The sequence below is a fragment of the Dipodomys ordii genome, unplaced genomic scaffold (assembly GCF_000151885.1).
Source record: "Dipodomys ordii isolate 6190 unplaced genomic scaffold, Dord_2.0 Scaffold120, whole genome shotgun sequence".
Lineage (NCBI taxonomy): Eukaryota > Metazoa > Chordata > Mammalia > Rodentia > Heteromyidae > Dipodomys > Dipodomys ordii.
The window spans coordinates 2955941-2968698 of record NW_012267336.1 but is presented as its reverse complement, the minus strand read 5'-3'; the positions used below and the strand labels follow the sequence as shown (position 1 = coordinate 2968698).

The 12758-nt window shown below is 51.0% G+C and overlaps 2 protein-coding genes across 2 annotated transcripts in view; one reads left to right on the top strand and one right to left on the bottom strand.

Annotated features, from left to right (window-relative positions):
* Positions 1-1190, bottom strand: part of Clps (colipase, pancreatic) — a 3711-nt gene extending 2521 nt beyond the window's left edge. Inside the window, exons 1-2 of the mRNA XM_013029606.1 lie at positions 1094-1190; positions 443-540 (exon numbers count right to left, since the gene is read on the bottom strand). Of these exons, the coding sequence (XP_012885060.1) occupies positions 443-529 (87 nt within the window). The 5' untranslated portion in view covers positions 530-540; positions 1094-1190. The remainder of the gene's footprint in view (positions 1-442; positions 541-1093) is intronic.
* A 6252-nt stretch (positions 1191-7442) lies between these two features.
* Positions 7443-12758, top strand: part of Lhfpl5 (lipoma HMGIC fusion partner-like 5) — a 9334-nt gene continuing 4018 nt past the window's right edge. The window contains exons 1-2 of the mRNA XM_013029588.1: positions 7443-7894; positions 10255-10491. Of these exons, the coding sequence (XP_012885042.1) occupies positions 7483-7894; positions 10255-10491 (649 nt within the window). The 5' untranslated portion in view covers positions 7443-7482. The remainder of the gene's footprint in view (positions 7895-10254; positions 10492-12758) is intronic.

The following is a 12758-nucleotide window of genomic DNA, read 5'->3' as shown; positions in this document are numbered from 1 at the left end:
TTTTGTTGGTCATGGGGCTTGAACTCTGAGCCTGGGCACTGTTCCTGAGCTCTTCAGCTCAAGGCTAGTGCTCTATCACTTGAGCCACAGTGCCACTTCCGGTTTGTTTCTAGTGGTTTACTGGAGATAAGAGTCTCACAGACTTTCCTGCCTGGGCTGGCTTTGAACCGTGATCCTCATATCTCAGCCTCCTGAGTAGCTGGTGGCACGAGCCACCAATGCCCAGCTTTCTTCTTCTTTTGGAGACAGAGTCTTGCTATGTAACCCAGGCTGCTCTTGAACTCTTATTCTTCCTGTCTTGGCCTTACAAGTGTATGCCACCATGCCTATCTTCCTACACACCTTTGAAAGTTGAAAACCATCTCCCTGCAAAAGTCCTTTCTCATCAAACTTAGAAACCCCCCTCTGGGGCCTTAGCCATCCCCCCTGCAGATCCCCTCACCAGGTTGATGATGATTCCGCGGGGGTCTGGAGGAGCTGCACAGGCCACCGCGAGGGTGATCAGCAGGAGGACGAGGATCTTCTCCATGGCAAATGGTGCTGAGGTGAGTTAGGACAAAGTGTTTGGAAGAATAAAGTACTGTAGTCCTGCGAGCTAAACGTTATTGGAGCAACATATATTCACTATTCAGCACAAACATTCACTAGTGCCTAATCTTAAGAGCAAGACACATTTGCTATCCTTTTAAGTTTCATTGCCTTCCTCCTGTAGCAGAAATTAATGTACAATTACTTCGATATTAGTTAATAGAGTGCTGTGCGCACATCACCCTGGTCTTTGCTCTCACTCAACTGTAGCCTGCCATAGAACACAGCTCCTTTCCTTTACCCTGCCCCAAACAATGACTATATCCTGGAGTAAGCAAATCTTAAAACAGCCCAGTCTCCCTCCCTGCTTTCCAGCGTCAGTATCCCAACGTCCGCGCCTCAGGGGCCCTCCTCAGGTGAGCCTGCCCCCTCCCCGTCCTAATGCGCTTCCGTGCTCTCTTCCTTGATCGGTCCTGGAATTTTTGTCTGTGACATTATAAAGTCAAGTCAAGGACCCAGTACCCCACATTGAAGATCCCTCCCTCTGGGGACTTCCTTGGCCCACCTTGGTCCCTGGTGATGGTAGATCTAGCAGGTCAGATGGCAGAAGACAGCTAGTTGAATGTTGCGGCACCTTAAAAAGGGCTTTGTCCACGTGGCTTACATTGTACTCTCACCCCACAGGCGTGCTGTGAGCGGAGGCACAGATGTGGCCTATCTACTAGGGGAGGGGAGGGCCTGATAAGGTGGCTGGGCAGGCACCTGGAGCCCTGTGTGTGTGTGTGTGTGTGTGTGTGTGTGTGTGAGTTTGCTTGCTTATGTGCACACAAGTAATAGTAGATTGTTAGTGTAAACTCTGGGTTGAGGGGGTAGCTCAGAGGCAGAGCACTTGCGTAGCTGTGTATGAGGGCCTGGGTATAATCCTAAGCACTGCAATAAATAACTAAATAAAGAAAAGAAAGAAGGAAGGAAGGAAAGAAAGAAAGAGAGGAGAGAAAGAGAGAAAAAGAAAGAAAGGGGCTGGGAATGTGGCTCAGTGGTAGAGCGCTTGCCTAGCATGCATGAAGCCCTGGGTTTGATTCCTCAGTACCACATACACAGAAAAAGCTGGAAATGGCACTGTGGCTCAAGTGGTAGAGTGCTAGCCTTGAGCAAAAGAAGCCCAGGGACAGTGCCCAGACCCTAAGTTCAGGCCCCAAGACTGGCAAAAAAATATAAAATAAAAGGAGAGGAAGGAAGAAAGGAAGAAAGGAAGGAAGGAAGGAAAGGAAGGAAGGAAGGAAGGAAGGAAGGAAAATCCAGTGCGGACTCTAACAGTCCAAGTTTTTGGCTGAGCAAATTATCTGAATGTTTTGGCTCAGTCTTCTGACCTGTCAACCAAAGATAATTTCAAGAACTTGGAAGAGCAACTTAATATGCATATATATGAATAGTACATATATCAACACAAATGATTATTCAAATGTCTTCACATTACACAGAAGCAGCCGTGCTTGAGGTGGCGCGCGTGTGAGTGGTGTGTGCATCTGGCTGCCTTGTGCCCTGGGCCAGGGTGGGGGAAGTGGGGGAGTGGCAGGGCAGCTCCTGGGACAAAGCATTGGTGACTGAGGCACTTCTTGTGTCTTGCCTGAGTCTGAACCCTGACTTTGATCCCACCTAAACCCAGTGCCAGGCAGTGAGAGGCTCAGATGAGGTCTTCCATCCCTCTACCTTCTTTCCATTGTCCTTAGAAGATGCCATGGCAGATGCAGGTCCCAGGACAGGCCACCGTGGGTGTGTCCTCGCTCTGGTGCACAACTTCTGCCCTTGTTCTCAGGGATGTCGCAGTACTGCCCATGCTCTCAGGGGTCCTTCATCTTCGCCCTGTTCTTACCCCACTTAACATGAGGGAGGACTCAGCTCAGCCAGACATGGTGGCACAGACCTGTAATCCCAGCTCTCAGAGGCTGAGGAAGGAGAATTAGAAGGTCTAGGCTACCTGTCAGGGTCACATTATTAGGACCTATTTCAGAGACAAAAAGACTCAGTTGGGCTGGGAAGGTGGCTCAGTGGTAGAGCGCTTGCCTTGCATGCCTGAGGCCCTGGGTTCGATTCCTCAGCACCACATAAGCAAAAAGAAAAGACTCTCTTGACTCATTTTTTCTTTGTGCTTGAACTTAGGGCCTGGGCACTGTCCCTGAGCTGCTTTTGTTCAAGGCGAGCGCTCTACCACTTGAGCCACAGCGCCACCTCTGGCCTTTTCCTTTTATGTGGTGCTGAGGAATCAAACTCAGGGCTTCATGCATGCTAGGCAAGCACTCTACCACTGAGCCATCTTCCCAGCCGTCACCCTGAACTTTACCCTTGCACTACTCGAAGCCACATGCAAGTAGGAGCAGTCATTGGTCCTGGGATATAAGAAGGTTTTGTGTCAGCAGATGGACCAGTGCCTGGAGGCTGGGAAGGGCACAGCTGGCTGAGTGTGCTCAGGTGTGCAAACAGAGCTGTTTCCCTGAAGGTCCGGGTCCTTGCTGCTGCCCCTGTTTCTTCTGGCCCTCGTGCCAGGAGGTAGTGAACTGCTCACTGCGAGGCCCCAGATAGGCTTGTTGGAGCACAGCTTGGGTGCAGGCCAACCCGGTTTCAACACTCAACATGTCCTAGTTTTATGACCTTGGATACGTTGTATAAACTTCACAAGCTCCTGGGGCCTTAGTTTCCCTTGTCTTCCTAAGGTGGCTCTGATTTCTTAAGATCAAGATTGAATAAGACCCACTGTGCAGGGAGCCATAGAAGTGCCGGATCCCTGGGGAGCTGGGGACATACAGCCACCCCTCCCCTCCACGGGGAGCTGGGGACATACAGCCACCCCCTCCCCCCCCACACTGTCCTGGGAAATGGGGAACCGGTCCAAGGGGCTGCAGAGATGCGGACACTACAGATCTGTGCTCTACCTGCTCTGCTTCAACCTGCTTCCCCAGGCCCCCAGGTCCTTGGTAGTTGAGCCACTGAGACGCCAGTTAGGGTCAATCTTCTAAATTAAGACTGGAAGCTGGCAAAGGAGCCTCATGGCTCCAGCTGCGAGGAGGACTCGCTTCTGTCCCCGGCCCGTCACAACCAGCTTCCCACAAGAGAGACTGGAGTGTTTCCACGGCAAACACAGAGGGTAGCAAAGAGTTCCATGTACTTCCAAACATAAGCAAGAAGTTCTGTACTTTCTGTACCAAAACTTCCCCAGCTTTAAACCACCTCTCCTAATTTCTAAGGAAGGTTTTGTGTTGGGCTTTTCCACTAAAAACTAAACTAAACTGAGGTCATACCCTCATGTGAATTAGCTTCACAGACACTGTATGGAGCAAGAAATGCAGCCAGGCCCGCGTGGTTGCAGGGAACAGGCAGACATCATGGCTGTAACAGCTGGGAGAGGAACCTGGGAGTGCCTCCTGAGTTGCTGGAATCGTCCTAAATCTTGATTTGGCATGATAATACATGCAAAAATCTAGCTGTGAGCCAGGTGCTGGTGGCTCACATCTGTAATCCTAGCAACTCAGGAGGCTAAGATCTAAGGATTGAGGTTCGAAGCCACCCCAAGCAGGAAAGGCTGTGAAACTTTTTTTTTTTGCCGGTCATGGGGCCTGAACTCTGGGCCTGGGCACTGTCCCTCAGCTGTTTAGCTCAAGGCTAGCGCTCTACCACTGGAGCCACAGCACCACTTCCAGCTTTTTTCTTTTTGCTTATGTGGTGCTGAGGAATCAAACCCAGGGCCTCATGCTTGCAAAGCATGCACTCTACCGCTGAGCCACCTTCCCAGCCCAGCTGTGAAACTCTTATCACCAATAAACTACTCAAAAAAAGCTGGAAGCGGTGCTGTGGCTCAAGTGGAAGAGCATAAGCCTTGAGCACAGAGTGGGTCAGGGACAGAGCCTAGGCTCTGAGTTCAAGCCCCAGGATCAGAAAAAAAAAAGAAAGAAAAAAGAAAGACTCAGGCTGGGAAAGTGGCTCAGTGGTAGAGTGCTTGCCTTGCATGCATGAGGCCCTGGGTTCGATTCCTCAGCACCACATAAACAGAAAAAGCTGGAAGTGGTGCTGTGGCTCAAGTGGTAGAGTGCTCACCTTGAGCTGAAGAGCTGAGGGACAGCTCCCGGTCCAGAGTTCAGGCCCCATGACCAACAAAAAAAGAACAGAAAAAAGAAGGACTCTTCTTGGTCAGATGTGTGTAAAGCACGGAGTCAGACAGCTGGAAAGAAATACACTCAAGAGGGGCTGGGAAGGTGGCTCAGTGGTAGAGCGCTTGCCTTGCATGCCTGAGGCCCTGGGTTCAATTCCTCAGCACCACATAAGCAAAAAAGAAAAAACCTGGAAGTGGTGCTGTGACTCAAGTGGTAGAGTGCTAGCCTTGAGCTGAAGAGTTGAGGGACAGCGCCCAAGCCCAGAGTTCAGACTCCACAACTGAACCCCCCCCCCAAAAAAAAAGAAAAAAAGAAATACACTCAAGATTCAAATTCCTGGGCTGGGAATGTGGCTCAGTGGTAGAGTGCTTGCCTAGCATGCATGAAACCTTGGGTTTGATTCCTCAGCACCACATCAACAGAAAAAGCTGGAAGTGGTGCTGTGGCTCAAGTGGTAGAGCACTAGCCTTGAGCACAGAGAAGCTCAGGGACAGAGCCCAGGCCCTGAGTCCAAGCCCCAGGACAGGAAAAAAAGATTGAAATTCCCCTTGGGCAGGCCGGGCATGGAGGCGCTGCCATTTCAACATGCAGGAGGATCACTTGAGCCCAAGAATTTGGGCCAGCTTGGGCAACATAGTAAGACCTGGTCTCAAAACCTGAACTAGCAAGGTGCTGTGGTTGGTTCACACCTATAATCTTTGCTATTCAGGAGGCTGAGATCTGAGGATCACATTCAAAGCTGGCCTGTGAGACTTTTTTTTTTTTTTAGTCTGGTCGTGGGGCCTGAACTCTGGACCTGGGCGTTGTCCCTCAGTTCTTCAGCTCAAGGCGAGCGCTCTACCACTCGAGCGGGAGCGCTCTACCACTCGAGCCACAGCGCCACTTCTGGCTTTTTTCTTTTTTGTTTATGTCGTGCTGAGGAATCGAACCCAGGACCTTATGCATGCAAGGCAAGCGCTCTACCACTGAGCTACCTTCCCAGCCCGCCTATGAGACTCTTATCTCCAAGTAGCTACCAAAAAGCTGAAAGTAGGCTCAAGTGGTAGACCTCTGAGCCACCTTCCCAGCCCCCAGAGTGCCATTCTTGAGTGAAAAAGCCAAGTTAGCATTTCTGCCCTGGGGATTCTTATTCTGTTCATTCACTCCCATCTGTTCCTGAGATTCCTGGGCTCTTCATGGTTCTGCCTCCTGTGTTGAGTGACTGAAGCCTTGCATTACGTATTCTTCCCGTTAATTTGGACATAGTAACAAGAGTCAACCCAGGCGTTTCTTTCTTTCTTTTTTTTCTCTTTTATTTGTTGGTCGTGGGGCTTGAACTCTGAGCCTGGGCGCTGTCCCTCAGTTCAAGGCGAGCAATCTACTGCTTGAGCCACAGCACCACTTCCAGTTTCCTGACTGGTTTACTGGAGATAAGAGTTTCATGGACTTTCCTGCTCGGGCTGGCTTTGAATCGTGATCCTCAGATCTCAGCCTCCTGAGTAGCTAGGATTACAGGTGTGAGCCACAGGCGATCAGCTAACCCAGGCGTTTCTTGAGCTCTCATATTCCAATCTGTCCTCTCTGTAGATCAGCATCCTATCGCCCTCTGGTGGTCATGGCCGGTGGCTCTACCCACAACAATAATCCATTTAAATGTCAAAGAATAATTGGTAAAATGTTCGTGTGTGTGTGTGTGTGTGTGTGTGTGTGTGTGTGCCGATCCTGTGGCTGGGACTCAGGGTCTGGGTGCTGCCCCTGAGCTTTTGTGCTCAAGGAGCCACAGCTCCACTTCAGCGTTTTGGTATTTCTTTGTCCGGTAGTGGGGCTTGAACTCGGGGTCTGGGCGTTGTCCCGGAGTTCCTTTGCTGAAGGCGAGCGCTCTACCATTCTGAGCCACAGCTCCACGCTGCTTTCTGGTGGCTCATTGGAGATGAGCCTTTCCTTCCCGGGCTGGCACTGAACCTCCATCCTCAGGTCTCAGCCCCGGAGCAGCTAGGATGACAGGCGTGAGCGACGGCGGCGGGCGGTGGGTCGCGTCCTTTGTTATCTCTGGCTCTTGCTGGGGTGACCGAGGCTCTTAGCGAGCGCTGTGATCGACAGAGACCAGGCACCACAGTCGGGAGGCTCTTTGCTGGCCTGGGGAGTGGGAATTAGGCTCGCGGACAGTCGCCAGGGCGCGCGGCAGGGGTGCCGTGGGGTGTGGAGGGCGATTCGCTAAAAAACAAAACACGAGCATGCGGCTCCACGTTCCTAGTCCTCCGCCCCTCATCCGGGCTCCGCCCCCCCGAGTCCCGCCCCCTACCCCCGAGTCCCGCTCCCCAGCGGCCACCCCGCCCTCTATTAGTCCCGCCCCCTTCCCAATCCTGCTCCCCAGAGGTCGCCCCGCCCTCTACTAGTCCCGCCCTCTCCCCAATCCCGCTCCTCAGAAGCCGTTCTGCCTCCAGAAGCCCCGCCTCTGTACAAGCCCCGCCCCGGGGCGCTGGCCGCGGTGCTGAAAGTACTGGGAGGGGCGGGGTGGGGCCGGGCGGCGAGGGGCGGAGTTCCAGTTCCGAGCTGGCGCGGGGAGGGGGTCAGGGCGGCTCCAGCCGGCCGAAGCCCTGGCTGGCTTGAGAGGAGCAGGCGACCGGAGAGGCCGGCCTGGCGACCGCGCACGCGGGCGGCTGGCGAACTGCCCTAGACCGCGCCAAGGTTGTCCCTCTACCTTGGAGGAGCTCTCACCTTGGGCCCTGACCTCAGCCTCCCCCCCCAGACCCCGCGGGGGAGTGATCCACGCGTGGGCCTCCATCCCCAGAGCCACAGACTTGGCAGCCAGGGCCCCGCCGTCCCCACCATGGTGAAGTTGCTGCCGGCCCAGGAGGCCGCCAAGATCTACCACACCAACTACGTGCGGAACTCGCGCGCCGTGGGGGTGATGTGGGGCACACTCACCATCTGCTTCTCGGTGCTGGTCATGGCCCTCTTCATCCAACCCTACTGGATCGGCGACAGCGTGAGCACGCCGCAGGCCGGCTACTTCGGCCTCTTCTCCTATTGCGTGGGCAACGTGCTGTCCTCCGAGCTCATCTGCAAGGGCGGACCCCTGGACTTCTCCTCCATCCCTTCCAGAGCCTTCAAGACAGCCATGTTCTTCATAGCCTTGGCCATGTTCCTCATCATCGGCTCCATCATCTGTTTCAGCTTGTTCTTCATCTGCAACACCGCCACGGTCTACAAGATCTGCGCGTGGATGCAGCTGGCTGCTGGTGAGCGGGCTGGGTGGGAGGGCGGGCCACGGGCCACGGCCTCCCTGCAGGCCACGGCTGTGGCTACCCATCCCATCCCCTGTGGAAGCTTTGTCTTCTACTCAGAGCTCCGAAGAACATGGAGAACAGAATCTTAGAGAAGAACTGTTTCACCCACTGATGTTACAAAGTTACTGAGCCAGGGAATGACTTGCTCAGAGGCCCACAGCTTCTGGAGGTAGAAAGAAACCTGGTGTCCTAATGCCCAGGCCACCACACCAGAGGTTGTTGCAACTCTGGAAGGGTGTGTGGGAATGGGATCCAACCCTAGCACCAAATAGTGATGGGCATGAACATTCTAGATGACCTTAGCTCCCATTTCCCAGCATTTGTCCTTTCTCCTTTAGCAGTGCCCAGATCCCTATTCTCTTTCCTTCCTTCCTTCCTATTTTCCTTCCTTCCTATCTTCCTTCCTTCTTTCCCTCTTTCCCTCCTTCCCTCTTTTCCTCCTTCCTTCCCTCTCTTCCTCTCACAAACTGTTCTTGAAAGTTCCAGGTCTGTCTTTGATTTTGGAGTGTTAGTGTTGTGCTGGATGTGAATCTCCCCTAGAAATTTGTGTCTAATTTCTCTTTCTTTTATGGAGAAGTCGAAGTCTTGGTTCCTGATTATGGAATTCCATACTTGGGGTAGCAAATAAAGTGGTATTTGGGGATATGAAGGAAGCTGTCTAGGGCCCATTAACACTATTTCAAATAGCTAGCCACTTGTAGGACCTGCAGGCCAGACATTATCTATCCCCTTGGTCCTTGGGACAGATGGTCCTATTCTCCTTTGGAGATCAGGAGACAGCCTAAAACCTTTCCTACAGCCTTTCATGGGTCCCTGTCTGTGCCAAAGACTGCATGCACACTGTCCAGGCTGGTGAGCTGTCCAGAACAGTTCAGAAGACTGAAACTGACCTCTTTGATTAGAATGAAAGGTGGTGTTTCTTTTTTTAATATTTTATTTTTATTGTGAGAATACCAAAGGTGGTGTTTCTTTTTTTTTTTTTTTTTGGTCTGGTTGTGGGGCCTGAACTCTGGGCCTGAGCACTGTCTCTCAGCTCTTCAGCTCAAGGCTAGTGCCCTACCACTTGAGCCACAGCACCACTTCCGGCTTTTTTCTTTTTGCTTATGTGGTGCTGAGGAATCGAACCCAGGGCCTCATGCATGCAAGGCAAGCGCTCTACCACCGAGCCAACTTCCCAGCCCCAGGTGGTGTTTCTTATGAGGAATAAAAACAGGAATCTGAATACCAACCACACAGACTCAAGACTGCAGTTGGAGGGGACCCCGTTAGTTAACCCTGACCTCAGCCACAGATGAAAAATCTGGGGCTGAGAGATATGGTCAAGTTAGCCAAGATTATAGCCAATCTGCTGCCAACTGAGGCTCTATGCGAATGAAGGTAGTAAGTCTGAAGAAACCAGATGAATTTCAGAGACATTTTTTGAGGCCCACCTTTACATAGTATAATGATTTACAAAATACTTTCATACTTACTATCTGGAGAAGACCTGCCAAAGTCTCCAGCATTCTCCATCTTCTCTGACATTTATTCATCTGATAAGGGCAAACCTGGGATAGGGAAGCCGATGCAAGTACTGTTGGCCATGGGGAGAGAGGTAGGGGTGGGTATGTCAAGAATGAATTGGGAATGAGAATAGTAGGATGGGCAGCTATGTATGCCAGCTGCTCCTCCATGTCAGGGCTATGGAGTGCTGGAGACACATCCTCCCTCTTCTCTCATTCTCAGTGCTGTCTCCTACACACACACACATACACACACTTCAATATCCTGCAACAAGTGTCCTTTGCTGATCAGGCAGTGCCAGGAAAGCCTGTGTGGGGGAGGGATCACCAGGCCATTGATATCAGACATTATCTAGGTCACAGAGCTGGAGACATCAATAGCAGAGGTGGGCGGGTGCCATCCCATGAAACATTTATGAGTAGCTAGGATTACAAGTGATAGCCACCTGTGCTGGCAAGTGTTTTTTTTTTTTTTTTTTGCTGGCTGTGGGGCTTGAACTCAGGATCTGGGCACTGTCCCTGAGCTTTTTGCTCAAGCCTAACACTCTATCATACCACTTGAGCCACAGCACCACTTCTGGCTTTTTCTGTGTATGTGGTGCTGGGGAATCGAACCCAGGGCTTCATGCATGCTAGGCAAGCGCTCCACCACTGAACCACATTCTCAGGCCAGGAGCTGCCTCTTGGCCTGTCAAGGTTAACCAAGGGACAAGGAAGATGACAGGAGCTCAAGGTGGGAGGTAGTGGGGTACCCCTGTCCCCCACTCTCCATAGAACATTATCTATACTTCCCGCTTTCTCCTCCTTTAGCCACAGGCCTGATGATTGGCTGCCTGGTCTATCCAGATGGCTGGGACTCAAGTGAGGTGCGGCGCATGTGTGGGGAGCAGACGGGCAAGTACACCCTGGGCCACTGCACCATCCGCTGGGCCTTCATGCTGGCCATCCTCAGTATCGGGGATGCCCTCATCCTCTCCTTCCTGGCTTTTGTGCTAGGCTACCGGCAGGACAAACTTCTCCCTGATGACTACACTGCCGATGGGAAAGGTGAGCTCTTTCTCCTGCAGCTCTGGGGGCTGCGGGGAGGTGGGCTGGGAGCTCAGCTCAGCCATTCTGGTGAGTCTGGTTCCCCAGAGCTGGAGACACCAAGACTAATCAGGCACAGCCTTGGACGGTGGATCAAGGCCAGTAGAGGGCCTCGAGATGGCAGGTGATGGAAGAGGTGGTGGGAGACCTGCGTGGCAGAGCCTGGCTGTGACACAGGAGTGTCCCTCACCCTTCTCAGAAACTAAAGGGAAGAGAGTCCTAATCCAGCCTAGGACAGGCTGGGTCTTGAAGTGATGCCAGGCTTTGCTAGGTGGAGAGGAGGAGAGGGGAAGGAGTGTGGGCTAATCCTTGAAATACTTTGAAACAGAGCCGAAGGGGCAGCTGTAGTGCCAGTGCTCCAAGCCTGGTGTCCCTCCTGCTCCAGTGTGCTCTCATCCAAATCCTACCTGCCAGTCATTTCTAGCTGATCCTCATGCTCCTGAGCCTTCTGGAACCTTCCCAGATGGCGTCATGATCTCCTCTTTCCTATAGGGTGCTGTGTGCCTGTCTCTCGTTCATTGTCTCTGGTCTGTCTTGAGGGACTCTTTCAGATGCAAATTTCATCTCTTAATTCAGAAGCAAAGCTGGTCTCATTCCTGAAAATCTCTAAGCAATGGCAGGTGATCACCCTTTAGGATCTGTTGCACTTCAAGGGCTTCTCCAGCCTCCTTTCCCCATTTTCATGTCAGTCCTTGGATCTAACCCAGAAGTAGCCAAACTCCCATGCATGTCCTTATGCCCAAGGACACTTTCCACATGAAAGCCAGAGAGGAGATTAACCCAGAGGGTCTTAGAAAGTTGTGGCAAAGAAGAGCCTAGAGCCAGGCCCCAGTGGCTCATATCTGCAATCCTAGCTACTCAGGAGACTGAGATCTGAGGATCGTGGTTCAAAGCCAGCCAGAGCAGGAAAGTCCATGAGACTCTTATCTCCAATAAACTACCAGAAAACTAGAAGTGGTACTGTGGCTCAAAATGGTAGAATGGTAGGCTTGAGCAAAAGAAGCTCAAGGACAGCACCCTGGCCCCGAGTTCAAGCCCCACAATTTACAAAAACGAACAAACAACAAAACCCAAAAAACAAAGAATTGCCTACAAACTCAGGTCTTCTGTAGCTGAGCCAGTGGCCCATTTCACTCCAAGGAATCTCACACATTTTGCCTTTTTTTTTTTTCAGAGCAGATGAAGAGAAACTCACATACCTGCCATTTGGTAAAGGTAGAGATGTAAATTACTAAAAAGAGCTGGGCTAAGGAAGAGACAAGAGGGAGATTTCTTTCCTCTGCAGCTAGCTTAGCATCTGGCTCAGAGGGGTTCCTAGGACCTGAGTCTTTGAGGAAAGAAAATGGAGCTCATGTTTATGAAGCCATTTCCAATATGTGGGGCTAATTTATCCATAGGAATCATTTTTAGCTAGGAGTTGAGGATTCTGGTGACATCCTGTAAAACCAGCACTTTGTTCAGTGAAAATGTTCAAAATGTTTTGTAAATGTGTTGAAAAACATTAAATACCTACATAAGTGGAAGGACATCCCATGTTCATGGATGGGAAGACTTAATATTGTTGAGATGAGATGTAAATTCTACTACAGATTTGTGGCAATCCTCACTGGAATCTCATCTGACTTTTTGCACAAACTGACAAGCTGATTCTGATTCATATGGAAATGCAAGGGACTCAAAATAGACAAAATGACAACTCTAGAGGATTCACAGGTTGCAATATCAAAACTTTCTACACAACTACAGTGATCAAGATAGAGTGGTACCAGCATAAGATAGATATTCAGTGGAAAGATTTGAGAGTTCAGAAATAACCCTACACATTTATGGCCAAGTCTTTTTTCCCTTTTTTTTTCTTCCTTCCTTCCTTCTATTCTTTTTCTTTCTGCTGGTTCTTGGACTTAAACTTAAGAGCCTCATGTCCTTACTTAGTTAGCTCTTTTGCTCATGGCTGGTACTCTTAACCACTTGAACTATACTGCTACTCTAACTTTTTGCTGCTGGTTAATTGGAGGTAAGAGTCTCATTGAGTTCAGAAATAACCCCACACATTTATGGCCAAGTCTTTTTTTTTCCTTCCTTTTTTTTTTTTTTGGGTCCAGTTGTGGGGTCTGAACTCTGGGCATGGGCACTGTCCCTCAGCTTTTCAGCTCAAGGCTACTACTCTACCACTTGAGCCACAGTGCCACTTCTGGATTTTTTTTCTTTTTGCTTATGTGGTGCTGAGG